We start from the raw sequence: 19,004 nt of genomic DNA, 5'->3' as shown, positions 1-19,004 counted from the left end.
TCCTTCCCCATCCTTCCCTAATCCGTTGAGACCGATGACCTCGCTGTTTGGTCTCTTCCCCCAAACAACCCAACCCAACTCGTTGAGGTAGACACGTGAAGCATCCGCGCCAACCACATTGCAACTGTCAGAGATCACATTCTTCCTTTCCTACATCATTTTGTTTGTTTTCTCAAAATCAACGCACTCTTCATGCGAACGAATCATATCTGAATGCCACAGTTTTGTATCATGGCTGTTACTAGTGTTGTATCGAGTAAAACGTTTATGGTGATTATAAGCACAAAAACACAGTAACGCAGCGTTCTTAGGATTGATTCAGCGACCAAGGGAGTGTTCTCTGTCCTGGAAAATTCAGTTATACGCTGCTACGGAATCTTCAAACGCTCGCCGCGAACAGCGCCCGGACAAGACAAGGGGTGGTTGGTGTTCGGGGAATTCAGGCACTTAGCGTAAGCTTGTCTCAACAGATAAAGCACTCTGTGATACGGCGTCCTTGTTTACTTTCGTTGTTTGTAAACTGATGTGGAGCACCGCGCGGGGGAGGAAGGATGAGAGGAGGAGACGTGACTGTTTTGTCCGTACTTACCTTTGGTTCGCGTAGATGACTACAAGGAAAGGACAGGGCTGTACGTATGGTTCTAGGCAAAATTTCTTCAGCTGGTTCGTTATACAGTATCACTTCCCGGAACATTAAAGCCAGTGTTGTGTGTGTGTGTGTGTGTGTGTGTGTGTGTGTGTGTAGACGAGGGGGGGCTGTTTTGCGTTGGTGAGACGTGGCGTGTTGAGCAGTTCTAGCACTTAATAATGCAATAATAGGTTCTGTCTCCCTTAGTAGCGTATCATTATTACTTCTTGTTAATCTATTCTTAAAAGCGTCTTTCTGTCGTCTTACGAAACATGAACACTTTTGAAGTGGTATTGTTGTAAACAGTCCACACTTTTCTCCTGGGACGCGACCAGTCATGCTGTCTGTGGCTTTATTATGGGTACACGTCCAACAATCAAAGTTTGTATAATTAGAAATGGAACTATGTCGCTGTTTGGTCTGGCTTGTTGGAAGAGGCAGTGTAAATAGATTCTTTCCACAATTTTGTTGGAGTCAATTTTAGGTTCAAATGGCTCTGAGCACTATGGGACTAACTTCTGAGGTCATCACTCCCCCTACAACTTAGAACTACTTAAACCTAACTAACCTAAGGACATCACACACATCCATGCCCGAGGCAGGATTCGAACCTGCGACCGTAGTAGTTGCGCGGTTCTAGACTGTAGCGCCTAGAACCGCTCGGTCACAACGGGCAGCCTCAATTTTAGGGCCCACTGGAAATCAGTGTCATTTGGGTCAAGTATATCATGAGAAACTTGTTTTGCCTTACAGAGTCATACTTTATCTGATACCATTGGTAGCTTTTGTTTACTGAATAAACGTTTGCATCTCAACACTAAGTAGATACTGGTAACACTAAAGTTAGTGTTATTCTTTCAAACAGTTTTTGACGGTAAAATAGGCATTTGACGAAAATAACTGTAACGTGTTTCTTCGGGAACTTGATTTTGTGACAAAAATAACGTAGAACACAAGGCAACAGCTAAGTTTTCTTATTCTAGAGGTTATTACAAGTATAAAACAATTTATCTGTACCATGGTTCTACAGATATAGTGGTGTAAAGATTGAATTTATTAGATGACGATGATAGTGGGACGGCAGCAGATAGGTCGCAACGTTGGTTGTGGCGAAGATATCTGAAGAGGAACATGAGGCGGCCAAACAGTCCAGATGATTTGAGTTTAGAAATGAAGGTAGGTGACTTGCACCTCTGTTTCAGTAACCTGTTTACACCGTGGCTTCACCTTCAGCACGGATATATCATCAACACTGCATACGCTGTTTTCCCTACCATCTTTCCTGCTATTAGGGATTCTGTTCCCGCACCAACAATGTTAATTATTGGCTATTTCGTGCGACATTTACAGCTCCCCAGTAATCATTTGGCACCAGCGCTGCTAATATGATCGTATTCGACAGTCTTCTTCACGACTTCCTAAATACTCACGTATATGATGTCTGTATTCGTTTCCATTACTAATATTGCTAAAAATACTACTAGCTTGGCAAGCGCTTCCGCGTCTGTTGTTACCAAATACTACGTCAGCATCTAACCACCACCGTTCCTCGTGACACAGCCGTTGTTACTGACAATGTATTCAGTATGTATGAAAATACCAACAGCTTCCCCATTTCAACATCTTCTGTTACTCCCTCTCCGTCTCCTTCCCCTCGAACCGACCCCTCTTTCCGTCTCCACCACTCCACCACCACCACCACCACCACCATTACTCACAGATAACCTCCCCTTCCTCCCCCCCTCCCCCCAAATCATGCCCATTACAACACTCTGATATTCTGTATTTCCTTCTGCTTCTTCATGGATACAAACTGTCCTAAATGCACAGCAGGGCTTGTGACATAACTCCATTGTTGCCGTTATCAGTAATACTGGTATAACCTTTGTTGGGATTGATTTGGTGCCATTATGACCATCGCTACCATCCTCACGACCTACAAGATGAATTTTACCTCGAAAATGGTAATTATTGCTTCCATCAGTTCTGAGTGATTGCAACGCTATAGTCAGTTTCTGGACAGTAACTGAATCTTCTCTAACGCCTCGAGCAAGGAACCACATACGACAGCTTCGCTGCCTTAAATGCAATCAATACTTGTGCTATCCCAATGTCTTCATCTCCATCTCAAATGCCTCTGAGCACTATGGGGCTTAACAGCTGAGGTCATCAGTCCCCTAGAACTACTTAAACCTAACTAACCTAAGGACATCACACACATCCATGCCCGAGGCAGGATTCGAACCTGCGACCGTAGTAGTCGCGCGGTTCCGAACTAAAGCGCCTAGAACCGTTCGGTTACCGCGGTCGGCTCTCCACCTTCGTCAATTGTGAAAATTATACAGTCACTCATTTTCTTTGTCTCAGGTCCATAGTCGTATAGCACTTATACTGTGAATAATAATTTTCTTTTTTCCCGAGTTACCTACCAAATTATGATAAGCTGAGTACAAATTATTAAGACCTTGCCATACGCTGAAATAGTATTTTTATTTCATTTAGCTGATGGCGATAACCAACGTTTGTAGAGATGAATAGTTTCCCAGAAGGACATATTGTTGCGCAGTATCTAATCCTTCAGTCGCTGGTGTAGTTCGTGAAATGTTGATATGTTCATTCGAACGTACTGGAAAAACTTCTCAGGGTGGTTGAGGAGCACTTGAAATACGGCATTGAACATCTGCATTCACGCCTCTCACCATCTTGATGTTCTCTTTCTTAACTCGTATCAGTAATTTTAAGTGACGACAATCTAAAAGCCATGCTAGCATTTGTTCGCGTTCCATTTCGGGTGGGAGTGGGCTGACAAGGGGATCGTACGAACTTCCCCTCGCTGATTTGATTCGTATTGACAGTGTGTTTAGGACAGGAGTAGGACTTCAACATGTGTAAACAAGAAGTTTTGAGAAAACCGAGTTTGAAAATTGTGGGGGCGAGCTTGTGCTGTATGCTTTCTAGCGCCGCTAGTGTTCACAGGGTCAGCAGCACAGCGAGTAACAACTTTGTTTCATAAGCGCGAGGTCTCTGGATCGAATCTCGCTGCTGGTTTTCTTTTATTTTTTCATGTAATTCCAACAACAGGCCTATTATGACCGTGCAAAATACACTGAAGAACCAAAGAAACTGGTACACCTGCCTAATATCGTGTAGGGCCACCGCGAGCACGCAGAAGTGCCGCGACATGGCGTGGCATGGACTCAACTAATGTCTGAAGTAGTGATGGAGGGAACTCATACGTTGAATCCTGGAGGGCTGGCCATAAATCCGTAAGAGTACGAGGGGGTGGAGATCTCTTCTGAACAGCACGTTGCAAGGCATCGCAGACATGTTCAATTATGTTCATGTCTGGGGAGTTTGGTGACCAGCGGAGGAGTTTAAAGTCAGAAGATTGCTCCTGGAGCCACTCTGTAGCAATTCCGGACGTGTGGGGTATCGTATTGTCCTGCTGGAATTGCCCAAGTCCGTCGGAATGCACAATGGACATGAATGGATGCAGGTGATCAGAGAGAATGCTTACGCACGAGTCACCCGTCAGAGTCGTGTCTAGACGTATCAGGGGCCCATATCACTAAAACTGCACACGCCCCACACCATTACAGAGCCTCCAACAGCTTGAACAGCCCCCTGCTGATATGCAGAGGGCTGATATGCAGGTTGTCTCCACACCCGTACACGTTCACCCGCACGATACGATTTGAAACGAGACTTGTCCGACCAGGCACCATGTTTCCAGTCATCAACAGACCATTGTCGGTGTTGACAGGCCCAGGCCATTCGTAAAGCTTTGTGTCGTGCAATCATCAAAGGTACACGGGTGGGGCTTTGGCTCGGAAAGTCCATATCGATGACGTTTCGTTGAACGTTTCACACCCTGACACTTGTTGATGGCCCAGCACTGAAATCTCCAGCAATTTGCGGGAGGGCTGCACTTCTATCACGCTGAACGGTTCTCTTCCGTCGTCATTGGTCCCCTTCTTGCAGGGTCTTTTCCGGCCGCAGCGATGTCGGACGTTTGATGTTCTACCGGATTCCTGATATTCACGGTACACTCGCGAAATGGTCGTACGGGAAAATCCCCACTTCATCGCTACCTCGAAGATGAAGTGTCCCATCCCTCGTCCGCCGACTATAACACAACCTTGAAACTTCCTTAATTCGTTATAACCTGCCATTGTAGCAGCAGTAACCGATCTAACAACTGCGCCAAAAATGGTTCAAATGGCTCTGAGCACTATGGAACTTAACATCTGAGGTCATCAGTCCCCTAGAACTTAGAACTACTTAAACCTAACTAACCTAAGGACATCATACACATCCATGCCCCAGGCAGGATTCGAACCTGCGACCGTAGACGTCGCGCGGTTCCGGACTGAAGCGCCTAGAACCGCTCGGCCACAACGGCCGGCCAGCTGCGCTAGATAGTTGTTGTCCGAAAAAGGTGTTACTGACCGCAGCGCCGTATTCTGCCTATTTACATATCTCTGCAACTGAATACGCATGCCTATACCAGTTTCTTTGGCGCTTCCGTGTGTAAATATTTAATAAATCGTTTACCACTTTCCTAATCTTTAATATGAAAAAATGAGAAAATAATTTTCTTAAATAAATTGGAAGCGAAGATAGGATACACGAGAACTGTCGATAAAATCAGTGTAGTGATTTTGTTTATATTATTGTATCTACATTTGTGACAATTATAACATGTAACCTACGCAGCACTGCACGGATGTGGATGATACTGACGGTAGGAACACGGAAAAGAGTAGTTATCACGACATACAGCTGATGCAATGAATTTTTGCGTGTCCATGGATTTTTTGAATGTGTGTATTGCAGAATAGTCTTGCTTTACAATCATAAACGGTTCTCTGTCGCCAGACAGTATCAAAGCATAGCGCCGAATATTGGTGGGAGACCTCGAGCTTGTGAAATTAAGCGCTTACTCGCTCGGCTGCTGACTCTGTGGACACTAGGGGCGCTACAAAGTGTAGGGCGTAAGTTAATAATTGGCAACCAATGCTGTACAATCGCTTTAAAGTCATGAGATGTTCAATTGACTCTTTTATTAGAACATGTTACGCGTTTCGGGATTACACCCATCTTCACACAACACAAACTTCAACTCCTTCCTAACCAACTAGGCATACAGCCTTGACAACTCAGAGATTGTGTGCAATAAGATATGACTATAGCTGCGACACAAGCAGTTTTTAAGGAGAGCTTGTGTCGCAGTTATAGTCGTATGTTATTGGACATTTTCTTTGCATTGTCAAGGCTGTACGCCTAGTTGGTTAGGAAGCAGTTGAAGTTTGTGTTGTCTGAAGATAGGTGTAATTCCGAAACGCGTAACATGTTCTAATAAAAGAGTCAACTGAAGATCTCATGACTGTACTGCGATTGTACAGCTTTGGTTGCCAATTATTAACATAACAATGATATCAGGCCTCAAGCGCGATTTTATGTCCAGTATTTCGTACAGCGTAAGCACGGCTACAATTTTCAAACTCGGTTTTGCGTATCCCTGTTTAGTCATGTTGGAGTCCTAGTCGTGCCCTACACACGCAATAAGAGTGAAATCGGCGAAAGGAAGTTGGTACTGTCCCCCTTGTGAGACTGGGAGCGAAGAACATGAGAAGGAAGCTACCGTTTCGTGCAGAACAGTAACCGGCTAAATCTGAGCACCACGAGGGCACGCCGTGTACACGGCGCCGTTTGGACGGCTGCCGGACAAGTGTGGTGCGCGCCTGTAAGAACAGCGTCCGCGGCGCGTCGCATTCCGTAGGACGCGGAAGCGCGACGCCGTTATCTGCTGCGGCGCGGCTCGGCGCGGTCCTCCTCCTCCCCAGCGCAGCGCAGCCCGGCCCAGTGCGGTCCGGTGGAGGCGCGGCGTCCCCGGCGCTGCCCCGCTGCCCCGCCGCGCCGCGCTGCCCGCCGAGCCGCCGCCAGCCGCCAGTCCGCCTCCGCCCGCCGCCAGCCATGGAGGTGCAGCCGCACCACGACCAGCTCGACACGTGCGACTCCTTCGACTCGGAGGTGCACCTCGTCTCCGTCGACGACATGCTCAGCCTCGGTGTGTTTCTCCAGTGTTCTCTCTTTCTCTCTCTCTCTGGCCCGTGTGCTGCTCTCGTTGTGTGCGTTTAGATATTCTTTGCAGGCACCATTGCCTCCGAACTGTGGGTCAGCTGGAGAGTGTGTCTCTACTGGCCCCCAGCACATGTAACAACATTGCCGATTACTAATAGGCAGCGTTTCCGAAAAAGATTCATCCGATTTGACAAGCCTAACTAACTCGTACGTGCATTAAGACAGGAACTTGCGATGCTCGGGAAGAAAAACTGTCGCTACAAGCCACCTTACGATGTGTGACGGGGGGCACTTCTTGTACCGCTGTCACTTCTCACTTTTTGCTTTCCCAGTCCCAAATCGCTCGCGGGAAGAACGATTACTGATAAACCTCCGTGTGAGCTCGTATCTCTCTATCTTCGCGGTTCTCTCCTGAGATGTAGTCAGGAGGAAGCAAAGTATTGGTTGTCTCTTCTAGGAACGGACGCTCTCGGAACTTTAACAGTGAGCCACGCTGTGATGCAGAACGCCTCTCTTGCAACGTCTGCCACTGAAGTTGGCTGACCATCTCGGTGACGCTTTCGCTCTTAGCAGGTGAACCTGTAACGAAAGGCGCTCCTCTTCTTTGGAAGTACTGCGTGTGACCTGTACGGGAATATACTGGGTCATCAAAAAGTCAGTATAAAGTTGAAAACTTAATAAACCACGGAATAATGTAGATAGAGAGGTAAAAATTCACACACATACTTGGAATGACATGGGGTTTTATTAGAACCAAAAAAAAAAAAAAAAGTTCACAAAATGTCCGACAGATACGCGTCGTTTGGTGATGATCGTGTGCTCAGCCGCCACTTTCGTCATGCTTGACCTCCCAGGTCCCCAGACCTCAATCCGTGCGATTATTGGCTTTGGGATTACCTGAAGTCGCAAGTGTATCGTGATCGACTGACATCTCTAGGGATGCTGAAAGACAACATCCGACGCCAATGCCTCACCATAACTCCGGACATGCTTTAAAGTGCTGTTCACAACATTATTCCTCGACTACAGCTATTGTTGAGGAATGATGGTGGACATATTGAGCATTTCCTGTAAAGAACATCATCTTTGCTTTGTCTTATTTTGTTATGCTAATTATTGCTACTCTGATCAGATGAAGCGCCATCTGTCGGACATTTTGTGAACTTTTCTGTTTTATTTTGGTTCTAATAAAACCCCATATCATTCCAAGCATGTGTGTCAATTTGTACCTCTCTATCTACATTATTCCGTGATTTATTCAGTTTTCACATTTATACTGACTTTTTGATCACCCGGTACATAATGGATGTACGAATACAGGTCGTAGACTCATGGCTGACGACATATGCAAGATTGGGACTGGCGGTGAGTCGTGCACGGATAGCCAAATGGTAAAGCGACCGCTCGCGATAAGCGGGAAATCCGGGTTCGAGTCCCAGTCCGGCACAAATTTTAATTGTCGTCATTCCATTCTACAGCTGATAGTTGCCCTTATTCGCATTTGCGAATACATTTAATGTAGTCATTGGCCGAACGAGTGTTTTATAGGCTACCTCCTTTGTGAGTGGACTATATTTCCTGTGAATTCTGTCAATTCCGGCCGCTGTGGCCGAGCGGTTCTAGGCGCTTCAGTCCGAAACCGCGCTGCTGCTACGGTCGCAGGTTCGAATCCTACCTTGGGCAGGGATGTGTATGATGTCCTTAGGTTAGTTAAGTTTAAGTAGTTCTAAGTCTGGGGGACTGATGACCTCAGATGTTAAGCCCCAAAGCCATTTGAAGCATTGTCTCAATGCACCCTGCTCTCTCATCTGTCGTACGTTAGACTACTTTTGTGTGGTCGTTCCAGTGCACATATTGAAAAATGGCTCTCAGCACTATGGGACTTAACATCTGAGGTCATCGGTACCCTAGACTTAGAACTACTTAAACCTAACTAACCTACGGACATCACACAAATCCATGCCTGAGGCAGGATTCGAACCTGCGACCGTAGCAGCAACTCGGTTTCGGACTGAAGCGCCTAGAACCGCTCAGCCACTGCGGCTGGCTGTGCACATATTCCTAGATATTTTATGTATCTGACTGCTTCCAATTGTCGTTCTACTATCCCTTAATCATACGGCGATGGTTGTTTCTATTTATGGATGCTTTACATTTGTTTTTGTTGAGGATTAACTGGCGCTATCTGCATCAGGCGTCGGTCCTCCGTAGGTACTCTTTCTTTCGCTACAATTTTCTAGCGGGTCTGTACACAACAGGGTATCACCCAGGAAACTCTCATGAAAATTCCGTAGTTATCGAGTAGCTCATGTACCTATAAATAGTAAAAAACAATCGTATCAATCTGTATGAGCCCGTATTTCTTTAATTTCTCTGTCGCGGGAATTACGTAAGATGTACAAGGGCGTTCTGAAATGTGTATCTAATATTTTATGTGAAAAATCTTAAAGATTTCTAAATAAAACAAACGTTATTAACATTCTACATATTTATTCTTCCTGTCTACAAATTTTGTTTCTCAGCATAGTAATCTTGGCGACGAACACATTTCTGCCAACGAGAGACCAGTTTGTTGATACTGTCACGGTAGAATGTTTCACTTTGTTGACGGAGCCACAGCCTCGCATCTGCTTGCACAGCTTCAGAACTATCCAGTGAAGTCGGCAAACGTGTTCTTTAAGCTTTGGAAACACATGAAAATCGGATAGGGCCATGTTGGGACTGTGAGGAGGATGATCGATGATAGTAAACCCAAAGTGTCGGATTGTTGGCAATGTCGCAGCGCTCGTGCATGGTCTGGCATTGTCATGGTGAAGGAGAGGGTGCTGCACGTGTGGATGAACTCTTCGAATTCGAAACTCGATTATAGCACGCAGTTTCTCACGCACTGATGTAATTCCAAACTTGATTATGTAGCTCGCAATTTCTCACGCACCGACGTAGTTACTTTATACACTGCTATGTTACACGCTCCAGTTGGTAGCCCTCTAGCGGCAAAGAGCTTCAAATCTGCAGACATGGAGAATAAATCTAACATTTTAATAACGTTTCTTTTATTTAAATAGCTTTAACCGTTTTCACATGAAAAATTCATAGGCATTTCTTTTCAGCGCATCTTCGTATGTTGGCGAAAGTTGTACGTTTTTCTACTCGCATTGCATAGTGGGCACTCTGCTGTGAAATTTGCGGCTAAGGCCGCCGCAGAGCATAGAGGCTGCGCTCCCACAGCAGTTTGCTGATCATCTCTATGACACTCACACGCTGACTAAACAGACCCTGACAAATCGTACCGCTCTTCCCTGAATCCTTTATGCCGCTGCTATTAATACAACTTCGCAATTCCGCTGTCGCAGTTGTTGAATACTGCTGCAGTTATAAATCGACGTATAATGTGTGCGGTTCGACGTGGGTTAGAAATTCTTGTTATAACATTTTGAGAGCATTGGTATCAAATTTGGATGTATATCAACTTTCGTGACCAAGGGCGGCAGTGGTAGTCACTTGCCCTGATCAAGCAGTAGAGAACACAGTGTCGGCCCGGGAATCCAGTAAATTACCCTCAGTATATTTAGAGTTTCGTAGTTATTTTATGAGTTAATGACGCCCAGAATACAGTGAGAAAAGCTATTAATCTTCATACTACACCACAGTTGAGGTGCCGCTGTATACATTTCGGATTATTTGTAGGGAATTGCAATGTCGTGTATCATTTCCGTTTTGTTATGGGCTTGCTACAGCTGTACCACAAATTTTTCCCTTAACTTCGTATAAAACGGTCACAGGTCCGCAAATATGACTCCTCACTGCAAGTTGCAGAGAGGTAGAATTTTGGAAAGAATAGGTGTAATTTTACAAGAAGTTTTCGTTTAGCTTGCAAATCTGACTGAACATTTCATATTACTCTGAACATAAGTTAATATGTCGCCATTTTTTGTTGCTGGTTAAAGTACCTTAGAGGGAAGGCTCGTTAGAAACTCTGAACTGATTCATTTGAACAACGCCAAAGTAAAAAACTGCTTGGGGCTGCTGTTAGAGACATCCTAATGAGTTTTACAACCTTTGAAATGGCTCTGAGCACTATGGGACTTAACATCTGAGGTCATCAGTCCCCTAGAACTTAGAACTACTTACACCTAACTAAGGACTGACACACATCCATGCCCGAGGCATGGTTTCGGACTGAAGCGCCTAGAACCGCTCGGCCACCGCGGCCGGCTACGACCTTTTAAATTAGCGTCGTAAAGCCAACCTTGTACTTTTAGCACGTTCATTGGTGAGAATTTAAAGGAGTGAAAGCTGTCCTTAGGAGCCTATGAACCAAAAAAAAAAGTTCAAATGTGTGTGAAATCTTGTGGGACTTAACTGCTAAGGTCATCAGTCCCTAAGCTTACACACTACTTAACCTAAATTATCCTAAGGACAAACACACACACCCATGCCCGAGGGAGGACTAGAACCTCCGCCGGGACCAGCCGCACAGTCCATGACTGCAGCGCCCCAGACCGCTCGGCTAATCCCGCGCGGCCTTTTGAACGAAAAAAGATGTCCCCTGATGTGGACCAGGACATCTGTGATTACAGTTTGGAATCAGTGTCATTGACACTTCGCTTTCTGCAGATCTGTACAATCAGCAGAATCTTAAAGTAAAAGCATTTCGGTCTCGGTTGGTACACATCTTTTCACCAGCGTCACATATTGGTAAAGAACAGAGAACGGCGACGCTGCGGTAGAGGCGATGATTTGGAAACATAGCTATTTTTGAGAGATGCGGTTGAAATGAGAACTAAACTGTTGCGTTCTCGCGCACTTCATATGTGCCTCGGACGGTTCGCTTTAGAGTTTATTTCCGTGTAATCTTCCTCGCGATCGCCGACGTGCTTTCCGTCTGTTGACAGACAGCTCTGATGCACGTTCCGTTCTTCGCTCTGCTGTCCTGGTCGCAAACCATACGTTCGCGAGAGCTTGCGTTGGAGTTCCCATAAGGCGAAGTCTGGGAAGAGCCCACGCACCTAGCCCGTGGCTTGGCGGACGTTACCGACGTCTGCGCTAGCAGTCCGCTGGTCACGTGCGGGCGATACACATCTTATCCGTCAGGCATATCCCGCGATATGAACAGCGGAAAGAGGAAACCCAAAGAGCGAACTTCCCGCGCGTTGCCACCGCTTCAGAATGTAAAATAGAAGCAGTTCACCTGAACCCAGAAAAATGTTTCCGCCTTACTCACGTTCTTGTTTTGTTTTCCTTGTTTCTCAAATTATCCTACGGCATAACCGCGTCACAGTTTTGACGTTCTTGTCGTTCGTGGATAACAAAAAAATGGCTCTGAGCACTATGGGACTTAACTTCTCAGGTCATCAGTCCCCTAGAACTTAGAACTACTTAAACCTAACTAACCTAAGGACATCACACACATCCATGCCCGAGGCAGGATTCGAACCTGCGACCGTAGCGGTAGCGCGGTTCCAGACTGTAGCGCCTAGAACCGCTCGCCCAATCCGGCCGGCCGTGAATTACATTTGCAGCTCAGTCAGTTGACCGTCAGATTACAAACAGAAAGGCTTGAAAATTGTTGCCTGCATTCGTGGCATGATTGTTCACTTTAAGTTTTTAATGAATCGCTGTACAACTGGAATAACAAGTGATTACTGTGTTAGAGGAATACTGAAATACTGCGGATTTCGTACCGTCTTGATGAAATTTTTATTTTCCTTTTATTGTTTAGTGAATGAACACTGTTGTGTTTATTTTGCGATGCGGCAAATACTACTGTAGGGTCGTTTCGTCGTTTTGAGAAAAAAATATTTCTGTCGAATCATTTTCTGTAGCATGGTTCATTGACCTTTCCGCCCACCCTGTTTCAGCGAGGTTTCAGTGGTTTCTCTAAATCGCTTACGGAAAATGCTGGCGAGGTTTCTTGAAAAAGGCCATAGCTTCCGTCCTCCCCATCTTTGTCCACCTGGTCTAGAATTCTTTACGGGTTTGATCTCAGCGGGATGTTAAAATCTAATCTTCTTTCGTGTTTGCCAAATATTCGTTCAATTAATATCATCGTTGGTCTCGTGCTATTGCCGTTGGTCTCGTTCGTCTTTCACTGATCACAATCTGTTCAATCACCACGTTTTCGGCTTACGCCTCAAGACGTAGCACTATTTCTAACGTTTACTTCTGATTCACTAACAAGGTACAAAAGTTAGTATAATCACGAAGAATTGGTTTTAACATCTGAATAGTGAATACTGACTTGAGATCATTCAGCTTTCAAACGGACGTAAAGGAAGGGAGAATGTTAATGTCCCATCGATGACGAGATCATCAGAAATTCAGAACAAGCTCTGTTTGGGAAGATAGGAAAGAAATCGGTAACTTCATTTTCAAAAGGACCACCCCAGCATTTATTTGCCTTAAGCGATTTTGGTCAACCACAGAAAACGTAAATCTGCGTAGCGGGACGGTAATTCAAACCTTGGTCCTCCACTACTGAGTTGGGCTTATACTATGAGCTAGGGTTTGAACATTACAAGTATTACAGGTACTCTACATGCGCCGTGTATACTGGTAATAATACTGGTAATAAAACAACGCACGGAGGTTGCCCTACCTACTTTGCCACCGGTAACAAGTGACGACAGGCAATCAGAAAGTTTATCAGTCGACAAGCATCACACGCCAACATACCATCGCAATTTTATACACACGCTGCCAGAGTGTAAGAGACCAAACCCTTTGTTGGCTTCCATAATAGATGTTAATCTTCATTGAGAAACTCGTTGCGCAATACTTCGTACCCAGACACAACTAATTCTGGGTACCCCAAATGAATTAACTGCATTGAAATGAAATGAATGAGTCTATGGGAATGAAATCAGTGAAGGTGCAATGACATGAAATGTTACCAGTACAAACAGCTCGACGTGCGTAACCTGTAATGTAATAAATATCTAGTAACAACCGACAATGTGTGCCGAACCGGAAATCGAATCAGAATTCCATGCTTACCGGCAGCAGTCGCTTTTAGATTATCTCAGCACGCCTCCATGACTGATTCACACTTTCATAGTTATTTCTTTTTCTAGTTAAAATTTCCGTATATTACTAACAGAGTTTCTCCCACGGGGTATGTGAAATAAATTAACTGCTCTGAAATTAAATGCATGAATCGATGGAGATATAATCAGTGAAGATGCACCGAAAATCGTAGAGGGAAAATCAGTGCGCAAGTTTTGAGTGAAGTCTGGAGGCGTACTCAGGTTGCCTTAAGGCGACCGCTCGTGATCAGCAGAAAATATAGGTTCGAGTTCCCATTTTCAGCTGTCACTGTGAGTTCACGTTCTGAAACGTTGTCCCGATACGAATTACTTTTCTGAGGGGCTGGTATTGATCGCCCTGTAAACAGCCCTGCTTGCCATAGTGAGATTAGGTCCGACATAGGTTTGCGCTTCTGCACTTGCTCTGTATATTTTTCCAAAAACTTAGCGCACTAAATGGTGCTGTGGTTGTAACGACGTGCCTGCTTGGTGCAGTGCATACCATTGCTCGTCACTTTCCTCATTTCTGTCACAGCCATGATTTTTTCGCCGGTTACGGTGTTGAATATCGATGTCGCCCGTCCGGAATGAAACCTGTTGAACAATGTGCTGACTGACTGAACTCCAAACACAGAGCCTAGTGTTTCTGGGTTAGATAGTGTGGTATTCACGAGCTGATACTTCTTCTGCCATAGAGACTCATTTAAAATCGTGGCCGACGACCGGATTCTTCGAGATATTATTAAGGGGCATAGTTTCTAGTACTCGCTACAGACGATGCCGCACATTCATCCTTCATTTCTTACAAATAATTACTCTTAGCGGAAACAGATTTTTTCTCGTTGTAAGATAGTGATTCTAATATTTTACGTAGTGTTGATAGATTCCAAGTATGCCTATTCGGTGAACCGCCCTCGAAGTGGCACCTGTTCTGCATCACGTGCAATACCACATTTATTCGCATCGCTCTTACTTTGCCGCAGAAGAAGTCATGCCGGCCAGTAGGTAGAAGGATGGCGGACCGCCACAGCCCTTGACGGAAGACGGAGCTGTGAGATTAACGTTCAGCTACCGATCTCCAGTCACGAGTGCTTTGTTTGTTCTCGCTGTATCGGTCCAGTCTTTCATAACTGGATTTCACGTGATTAACACTACACTACTGGCCATTAAAATTGCTACACCACGAAAATGACGTGCTACAGACGCGAAATTTAACCGACAGGAAGAAGATGCTGTGATATGCAAATGATTAGGTTTTCAGAGCAATCACACAAGGTTGGCGCCGGTGGCGACACCTACAACGTGCTGACATGAGGAAAGTTTCCAACCGATTTCTCACACACAAACAGCAGTTGACCGGCGTTGCCTGGTGAAAGGTTGTTGTGATGCCTCGTGTAAGGAGGAGAAAGGCGAACCATCACGATTCCGACATTGATAAAGGTCGGATTGTTGCCTATCGCGATTGCGGTTTATCGTATCGCGAAATTGCTGCTCGTGTTGGTCGAGATACAATGACTGTTAGCAGAATATGGAATCGGTGGGCTCAGGAGGGTAATACGGAACGCCATGCTGGAGCCCAACGGCCTCGTATCATTAGCAGTCGAGACGGCAGGCATCTTATCCCCATGGCTGTAACGGATCGTGCAGCCACGTCTCGATCCCTGAGTCAACAGATGCGGACGTTTGCAAGACAACAACCATCTGCACGAACAGTTCGACGACGTTTGCAGCAGCATGGACTATCAGCTCGGAGACCATGGCTGCGGTTACCCTTGACGCTGCATCACAGACAGGAGCACCTGCGATGGTGTACTCAACGACGAACCTGGTGCACGAATGGAAAAACGTCATTCTTTCGGATGAATCTAGGTTCTGTTTACAGCATCATGACGGTCGCATCCGTGTTTGGCGGTGAACGCACATTGGAAGCGTGTATTCGTCATCGCCATAGTGGCGTATCACCCGGCGTGATGGTATGGGGTGCCATTGGTTACACGTCTTGGTCAGCTCTTGTTCGCATTGACGGCACTTTGAACAGTGGACGTTACATTTCAGATGTGTTACAACCCGTGGCTCTACCCTTCATTCGATCCCTGCGAAACCCTACATTTCAGCAGGATAATGCACGACCACATGTTGCAGGTCCTGTACGGGCCATTCTGGATACAGAAAATGTTCGACTGCTGCCCTGGCCAGCATATTCTCCAGATCTCCCACCAATTGAAAACGTCTAGTCAATGGTGGCTGAGCAACTGGCTCGTCACAATACGCCAGTCACTACTCTTGATGAACTGTGGTATCGTGTTGAAGCTGCATGGGCAGCTGTACCTGTACACGCCATCCAAGCTCCGTTTGACTCAATGCCCAGGCGTATCAAGGCCGTTATTACGGCCAGAGGTGGTTGTTCTGGATACTGATTTCTCAGGATCTATGCACCCAAATTGCGTGAAAATGTAATTACATCTCAGTTCTAGTATAATATATTTGTCCAAGATATATCCGTTTATCATCTGCAATTCTTCTTGGTGCCAATTTTATTGGCCAGTAGTGTAGTTTAATGAGGTACCTATCCACAGAATGCAAGGGTCTATCAAAATAAAAGAGAAAATGAAATCTGATTGTTAAGTATAAGTATGCTATAGAAAACAACGTGTCAGTTTCAGAAGAGTTACACTCGCAGCGTGCACATTAATCTGGTTAGTCGACTTTGCTTGAACCGTTTCCAGAGATAACGATGTACAATTTAATGCCGGCCTCTGTGACCGAGCGGTTCTAGGCGCTTCAGTCCGGAACAGCGCTGCTGCTACGGTCGCAGCTTCGAATCGTGCGTCGGGCATGGATGTGTGTGATGTCCGTAGGTTAGTTAGGTTTAAGTATTTCTACGTCTAGGGGACTGGTGGCCTCAGATGTTGAGTCCCATAGTGCTCAGAGCCATTTGAATTTTTGTACAAGTAATGTACCCCTGTACCCCTATGTAGCTGCTGAGTTGGTACTACAGCTATGTGAAAAGGAAAATGAACATATTTCTTTTTGGCACTAGTTGCTGTTAAAGGTGGGTGTTGCTCTTCTTCATTCCCTTGGAATACACCTCGTCACTAGCCATGTCTGTAGGTAGCATACTGAACATGGCTCTTTATTACCTTACTTTTCTGTCTTGTTCTCTTCACGCTGCGAAATGTCTTCCTGAATTTTATCGGCGTTATGCGTCTCTGCTCTCCCCTTATTTTGGATTTCAGGTTCCTAAAGGGAGTCACTTTTCTGTCGATAAACTTAGGCGTACTCCATATTTTGCAGAGCAGTCAGGATGCGTGGCTCAGTGATGCCGGTTGTGTCGAAGTTTTACAGCAGCACTTTTGCCATCAGTTATTTTTTATGCACTCAAAAATTTCGTGAACTGACATTTCAGACTAAATCAATGAATTGTCGCAGTGGAAAGATTGGGTTTTCTCTTCCTTTCAGCCCGTGTATTTATATGTATCTGCTAGTATAAGTTTTGTTTACACACCAGTTCCGTTTGTTTGTAGCTACTTTTCTTCTTCGGATGACGTCTCATATTCTGAGCAAGGACGTAGTAAATTTAAATTTACTCCAATTTGATTTCTTGTTTTCCTTCAAAAATGTTCAAATGTGTGTGAATTCCTAAGGCACCAAACTGCTGAGGTCATAGGAAGAACTACACACTACTTAAGCTAAATTATGCTAAGAACAACACACACCCATGCCCGATGGAGGACTCTAACCTCCGGCGGTAGGGGCGGCACAGTCCGTGACATGGCGCCTGAAACCGCGCCGCCACTCCGCGCTGCATGTGTTTCTTTAAGCTGCATGTTCCTTAAGTTAAAATTTGAGCTAATTATTGTGCAAAATGAGTATAGTTATTTATTTTTCAGTGCTATCATAGACCTCAGACTTGTACATGATAGCACCGTCCATTACTAACAAAAAAATAGCGTTCGTTGACTTCTCTTTTGTTCTTAGGTTTGCATAAAGTGAATTTATTTAGCGGAAGGAGCTAAAACGAGAGGAATCTGACATCAAAAGGAATGCGCGCACGTACACACACACACACACACACACACACACACACCCTTCCCAGTTCTGTTCAGTACCTTCTCGTTAGTTACATGATCTACCCATAAAATCTTCAACATGCTTCTGAAGCACCACATTTCAAAAGCTTCTATTCTCTTCTTGTAATATCGTCCACATTTGGCGTACGTATAAATGTAGACTGCAGACGAATACCTCCATAAAAGAGTTCATAACACTTAATCTATATTCAGTCTTAACGAATTTCTTGCCACTGGTAGTCTACATTTTACACCCTCTTTACTTCAGCCGTCATCGGTTATTTTGCTGCCTGAATATCAAAACTTATCTACTACTTTTAATCTCTCATTTCCTAATTTAATTCCCTCAGGATCGCCCGACTTTATTCGACTAAATTCCGTTGCCCTTGTCTTGCTTTTGTTGATGTTCATCCTATATCTTACTTTAAAGACTCTGCCCTTTCCGCCCAACTGCACATTCCAGTCCTTCGTTGTCTAACAGAATTACGTTGCGATCGGCAAGTCTCAAAGTTTTTATTTCTTCTCCATGAACTTTATTTAATTCTGCTACAGATTTTTCTTTGGTTTCCTGTACTGTACGTATTGAATAAGATCATGCAGAGACTACAACCCTGTCTCACTCGCCACTGCTTCCCTTTCATTCCCTCCGACTCCTATAACTGCCGTCTTGTTTCGGTACAAATTGTATCTGTCCTTTCGCTCCCTGTGTTTTACCCCTGCTACCTTAAGAATTTCGAAGAGTGCATTCCAGTCAACATTGTGAAAAGCTTTCTCTGAGTCTACGAAAGCTATAAACGCAGGTCTGCCTTTCTTTTAACACAACAGATAAAAGATAAAACGAAGGCCCAGTATTGTAATATGTTTTCTTTGTGAGAGAGAACTTATTTTTAGGATGGCCGGTAGAGTGCCGCGGCCTTCAGGAGAGGGCAGCAGCTACGGTGTGGTGTGGTGTGGTGTGTGGACTGCGGTGTGGTGCAGCTGCGCGCGCCGCGCCTGGCCGTGGCCGGCCTTGTTATACAGGAAGCGCCGACACGACAGGACAGGACGCGACGCGGTGTGACGTGTCGCTTCGGCTCGCCTCGCACATTTCTTGCAGCGGGTGACACACGCACTTGCAGCACGTGTTATCTGAGCCTGGGCGCGGCTGATGTCATGCCCCGCACAAGGGCGCCCCTCCTCCTCCTACGCCAGATAGCT

General features: G+C 45.4%; 1 protein-coding gene across 6 annotated transcripts in view; it reads left to right on the top strand.

Moving 5' to 3' along the window:
• Window positions 1-19,004, top strand: part of LOC126189262 (leupaxin) — a 475,608-nt gene that overhangs the window by 265,254 nt on the left and 191,350 nt on the right. The window contains exon 1 of one of the 6 annotated variants that reach the window (XM_049930928.1): window positions 6,573-6,698. The exons of the other annotated variants lie outside the window; for them this stretch is intronic. Within the exon in view, the coding sequence (XP_049786885.1) occupies window positions 6,605-6,698 (94 nt within the window). The 5' untranslated portion in view covers window positions 6,573-6,604. Of the gene's footprint in view, window positions 1-6,572; window positions 6,699-19,004 lie in introns of those variants that run through there. 6 annotated transcript variants of the gene reach the window in all.

This window comes from Schistocerca cancellata, chromosome 1 (assembly GCF_023864275.1).
Source record: "Schistocerca cancellata isolate TAMUIC-IGC-003103 chromosome 1, iqSchCanc2.1, whole genome shotgun sequence".
Lineage (NCBI taxonomy): Eukaryota > Metazoa > Arthropoda > Insecta > Orthoptera > Acrididae > Schistocerca > Schistocerca cancellata.
Note: the sequence above shows the minus strand (reverse complement) of the source record. Positions and strands in the feature narration are given on the sequence as shown.